Source organism: Cnephaeus nilssonii, assembly GCF_951640355.1.
Source record: "Cnephaeus nilssonii genome assembly, chromosome: 5".
Lineage (NCBI taxonomy): Eukaryota > Metazoa > Chordata > Mammalia > Chiroptera > Vespertilionidae > Cnephaeus > Cnephaeus nilssonii.
Window position 1 is genome coordinate 91,298,632 of NC_137076.1, and position 4,939 is coordinate 91,303,570.

Consider the following 4,939-nt stretch of genomic DNA (forward strand, 5'->3'; position numbering starts at 1 on the left):
TTCAGAGGCATAAAAGCCCTTAGCCTAGTGCCTAGCACAGTTGCGCGCAAGCAAAGCAAAACTAGTTGTCTGAACTCTATTATTCAGGGACACGTAACAGTCTTCTTTTGCTCACCCCAGTTTAGCCCAGCGTTCGCCAAAAACGCACCCTCTTGTATTCATCCCCACACCCAGCCCTGGGTGTGCATGTGGGAGCGCAAAGATGGCTCTCCGACACAAGTGGGGGAACTAGCAGGCACGGACCCTCACCCCTCTGCACAATCCATATGCTCTCACAGTTATTTGTTGAGTGCGTTGTTGCTGGAGAGAAACCTAAATGTCTCAATTTAACCATTGACAAGCTTATTTTGCTCTTGTACAGAATAATAGCTGCTTCAACTTGTCGAGCCCTTACTGCGTGCTGGGAGCTATGCTAAGCAGACGCTCTCGTTGGCCCTGGCACAGGCACTGGGCTCTGAGCGAGTTTCCTCACCATTACCTACACAACTATGTTCTTCATTTAATATGAACACAGTATGCTCGAACACATCCCTCTCTTCCCAGCTTCACTGCCCTTTCCTAATCACCCAGCAGACTTTCTTCAGACACCGAGTGCATACTGACCCGGTGTTAGACCCACCTAAATCACAGCCCGGCAATCTGGGTCTAATTCCGTTCTAGTTTTCCTTTCTGGGGGTTCACTAAAGTTACCCTGTCCCACAGTTAAGTTCTAAGGAGAGCTTTGTTCTTCTTCCTTCAAGGAATAAGTCCTTTACCTGCCCCCTCCCCTTGACATGACTTGTAGTTTGGTTTGGCACTTATCGAAAAAAGTAGGAGCAGGAGGCTCTCTACCTAGCAGAAACAATGAAGCCAGGGATCCCCACCAAGACATCACACAGGCTTCCTCCGATTTCAGAAAACGTTTTATTAGTCAAGAGCGTAGATACTGCTTTGGCAAAGGGAGAGGGCGGTGAGTGGTCATATAGATTTGAGGTAGAAAAAGGGTGGGGATAGGGGAATAAACAAACACCTGAGCACAGCAGGCATCGTAGGTAGTTTAAATACATAAAAACTTTTCAACGTTGGGAAAAGCTTTTATTTACAAATGAAGGGAGGGAGGGAGCCAGGGGGAGGAAGGAAGAAGAAAGAAAAAAAGAAGGAAGGAGAAAAGAAAGGAAAGAAGGAAGGGGGAAATGTGTTTCCCTTGGAACTAAGTAGGAAGTGCAGCGACAAAAGTAAAAAATAAAATAAAAACACCACTGTTTGAGGGAGATCAACAACAAAAGGCAGCCCTCCATCTTCCCGATCTGGTTCTCCGTTCTTGGCAGTAAACTATTGATTCCTCTTATTGCATTTTAATTAGGGAATTGAGCACTCCAGGGTTTTGATTGGAACCAGAGGGAATTAGAAAGAGAGCCAGCTAGCTCAGTGGGGAAGGTGCTGGGGGTTCCAAATTCGCCCCAGAAGGGTTGGAAGGGTGCGTCTTAGCCGCTCGTCCGGAGTCCCGCAGTCTCTCCCTCCCGTACGTAGTGCTGCCAAGAGCCGCCCTCTTGGTTATGGGGGTGGATATATATATTTCTCTTTCTCTTAATGTATTAAAAACAATTTCAAATGACATTGCACATGCGATCCAAGTGTGTTGTTGCAGCCAGCGACCTGCCAGCACCCAGCAGAGGCTCGGCAGGATGCGCCCCATAAGCCCCTGGTACCCAGAGCCTGGCACTCTCCGCCTTCCTCTCCTCCCGGGCCGCCGGGGTCGGGCCGCGGTGGCGGGGTCCTCCGCGCGGGCCTGGGCTCACTGGTTTAACTCCAGCGCCCAGACTTGCTGTGGCCAGCCTGTGCGCCCTTTAATCCTCTTCTCGCCTGGGCCCAGGGCAGGAGGGAAGCCTTCGTGCTGCTGCTGCCAGAGGACATGCACAGAAAGAGAGGCGAGAGAGACAGGTTTAAATCTTTCTGCTCCAGTCGCCAGAGCGCAGAGTGGGGTCGGGGAAAGGTGTCGGGAGCAGTAACTGGGAGCCTTTAAATAAGTGACGGATTTCTGTTTGCGAAATAGGCAAACAAGCTCATAAAATCTGCCTTTATGCGCAGTCTGGGGGGTGGGGGCAGTATGGGCTGGGCAGCTGCTGGGGGTCCCATAATGAGAATTTTCTGTGTCTAGTGAAATTGATGCGCCTAGATTTGGCGTGATGGCGCCCAAGGGAGACTGCAGGGATTGGAATGGGAGGGGTGAGAACCCACAGTTTTCCCGCCCGCGCTCGCGGACCTGTTCTCCCCACACAGCCCACAGGCTTTCCAACCTGGTTTAGCTCCTGGGCTTGGACACTGGGTTGGATCCCCACCCGCCTGCTGGTGCTGGGTAGCTTCAGACAGCTGGGCGAAGGGTACTCGGCCTGATCTACTATCCCACACCCCTTAACCCGCTCTCAAGCAAAACCAAGCGGTGATTCTTAAAAGAGGCGGTGAGGTGTAGAAGGTGGGAATGCGCCCAGTAACTTCCACCGAGGCGTCGCGGGGCCTGCATCTCCTCTAGCTGAGAGCAGAGGTTTAGAGACTCGATGCCTGTCTTTCCCAGTCTCCCCAGCTGAGCTTTCCCTAGTTTACTACAGCCTCCGCGGGTCAGACCAAACCCAGCGGGGCTCTCTAGTCAGCTTCCCCGGGCAGCAGCCTGCGCCCGAGCGTACTAACCTAGATAAACTAGTTCTGTAGCCTGGAAATCCCCACCCTCTGAGGTTCCACAGCTCTGGGCCAGCAGAGTCCGGCTTCAGAAAGTGTCTCCCTCACTGGAGAGGATCTCCAAAGCCAGAAGAAGGTAGTGAGACTCTCTCGTTGATGTTGACACACCAAACCATCAAGGTGTCGCCCTTGAAACGAGCCAGTGGGAAGTGTGCTCTGGACTGAGAGTAGAAGACCTGACTTGTTTTACCCAGCTGCACCTCTGACTCCTCCCTTCCGAGGCCTTCACCTCCAGTCCTACTCTGGACCTCAGTTTCCCTGTCTATAGGAGGATGTAGGTAGACTAGCCTCTCCAGCAAAGATCCTTTGAAAACAGTAACTAAGTCCATAAGCATAAATTCACACCCAGGCACATTAAGTAAGGAACTCCTACAGCATTCTTAAAGTGGCTTCCAGGAGAGCCAGGGATAGCTAAGGACCCCTCGAAATTGGAAGCGAAATATACGTGTATTTTCTCAGGGTCTTAAGCTTCCAATGGATTCTTAAAAGGGACTCCATAGCCCCTCCAAAAAAAGTTAAGACTATGTCTTAATTCGCAGCCTTACAAACAATATCCCTCATTGCGTTCATATATTAATCTTTCTCCCTCACGCACACAATCCCACATTTCGACCATCTCAGAACTCCCCGCAGCCTCTCAAAATCTCCTCCGTTGCGCGCTCGCCTGCGGGTGCCCACCGCTCGCGCCCTGGGCTGGAGCCTAGAGGCCCCCGAACTCACCAGCTCCCTTTTCCGCTTGCTCTCGCGACCGCCATCCACCTTCTTGATTTCGGCCTTGAAGGCCTCAGGGTCACCGGCCTGTGCGTCCTTGGCCAGCACGTCCATCAGATAGGCGATGTAGCTGGTGGCCAGGCGCAGAGTCTTGATCTTGGAGAGCTTGGTGTCGGCCGGCACGTTGGGGATGCACTCGCGCAGCTCCGCAAACGCGCTGTTAATGCTCTCTGTGCGCTTCCGCTCCTTCTTGGGTCCTGAGCCTTTCCGCCGGCCCAGGCGGCCGCCGAGGGCCTCCAGGCTCCCCGGGCTCTGGCCGGACCGGGCGTCCGGGATGTAAGCCGCAGAGGCCGCCGCTGCTGTGGGCGGTGGCCCGCCGGTTGGGAAGTCCGGAGCAGCGTCGGGGGGACTCAGCAGCCAGCTCTGGAAGTAGGGCCGCTCCTGGTGACAGCGCGAGGCCGGGCCGAAGAGGAAGGGCTCGTGGAGCACCGGGTGCGCGGGGTGCGGGTGGTGATGGTGGTGATGGTGTGAGTAGCTGCCCACGAGGTTCATGTTGGAGCGGCCACCTGGTCTGCACCGCCAGTCCTCTTAGTGCCGCCCCATGCACTCCCGAGACGACCGAGGCCACCCGTGAGCTCGCGGCGGCGCTCCCGTGGGTGCGCGGCTTCGGGAGAGTCCCGGACCAGGCGGTGGGTGCGCGCGCGGGCTGTGGGAGAGTCCGGGCCAGGCTCAGGAGGAGACGCGCAGCCCGCCGCTTCAGTGGCGGGGCCACGGACTGAGGATACAGATACAGATGCGGCGTCGAGAGACCTGTTTAACCCTTCTGCGGCCTCCCCTTCAGGGTCTGGCTTATATAAGGCCACGGCTTTGATGTCAACCTCTCCCTGGAACCAATGGCAGGGGGGTGGGGGTGGCCGTCCCTGTTTTTAAGCTCAGCTTGAGCCACTCGCCTCCAGGCTGCCTGCGGGGGGGACAGGGAGGCGGCCCGCCTCGGCCCCTCCCCCTCCCCGTTTTCGGCTGGGGTGGGGGAGGCAGGGGCAACGTACTCGAGGCACAGGCCTGTCAGCGCCCTGGAAGGAGGTTGCCACCCGCACCCAAGGAACCAAGGGGGAAAATCTAGAGTCATCTAGCGAAAAGGTCTTCTGGAGCCCACCCTTTGACTTCACACAGGGAAACTGAGGGCCGGAGAAAGAAAGGTTCTTGTTCTAGGCCCTCCAGAATTTAAAAGGGGAATCCCAGAGGTCTCTAGTCCCGAACTCCATTGCTCCCCTTGGCGTCAGAGGCAGAAGATGAGGGATCGCTGCTGGAGGCAGGGTAGGCCTCCTCCCCAGGCACCCCAGTCACGAGCCCCATCCTGCCCGAGCGGGAGCAGTTCCGCGCGGGTCGTGCACCCGCCACCTCTAGCCAAGTCGATGCACTGCGGCTGACTGCCGCCTCTCTGCGCAAGGAGCCCGGCTCGCGTCGGACCACTCCGCCAAGTCACCGTCGCTTGAGAATGTTCGATTCTGTAAAAGAC

At 55.9% G+C, this 4,939-nt stretch overlaps 1 protein-coding gene across 2 annotated transcripts; it reads right to left on the bottom strand.

The window, feature by feature from the left end:
* Nucleotides 1-884: 884 nt before the first annotated feature.
* HAND1 (heart and neural crest derivatives expressed 1) lies at nucleotides 885-4,614 on the bottom strand. Of its 2 annotated transcripts, none has more exons than XM_079772422.1 (2): nucleotides 3,433-4,614; nucleotides 885-1,876 (listed from the first exon to the last, which is right to left on the bottom strand). In XM_079772422.1, exons 1-2 carry the CDS (start codon nucleotides 3,973-3,975, stop codon nucleotides 1,775-1,777), a joined length of 645 nt encoding a protein of 214 aa, XP_079628548.1. In that variant the 5' UTR covers nucleotides 3,976-4,614; the 3' UTR covers nucleotides 885-1,774. The 2 variants fall into 2 exon arrangements, with proteins under 2 accessions (XP_079628548.1, XP_079628547.1); XM_079772421.1 differs by having other exon boundaries at nucleotides 885-1,879; nucleotides 3,433-4,338.
* Nucleotides 4,615-4,939: the final 325 nt, after the last annotated feature.

What these genes read in the sequence shown, in the direction of transcription:
- HAND1 (XM_079772421.1), bottom strand. Translation starts at nt 3,975, where the DNA reads ATGAACCTCGTGGGCAGCTACTCACACCATCACCACCATCACCACCCG. An exon ending in GCAAGCGGAAAAGGGAGCTG is followed by an intron (nt 1,880 to 3,432) that starts GTGAGTTCGGGG and finishes GTCCTCTGGCAG; the next exon opens with CAGCAGCACGAAGGCTTCCC.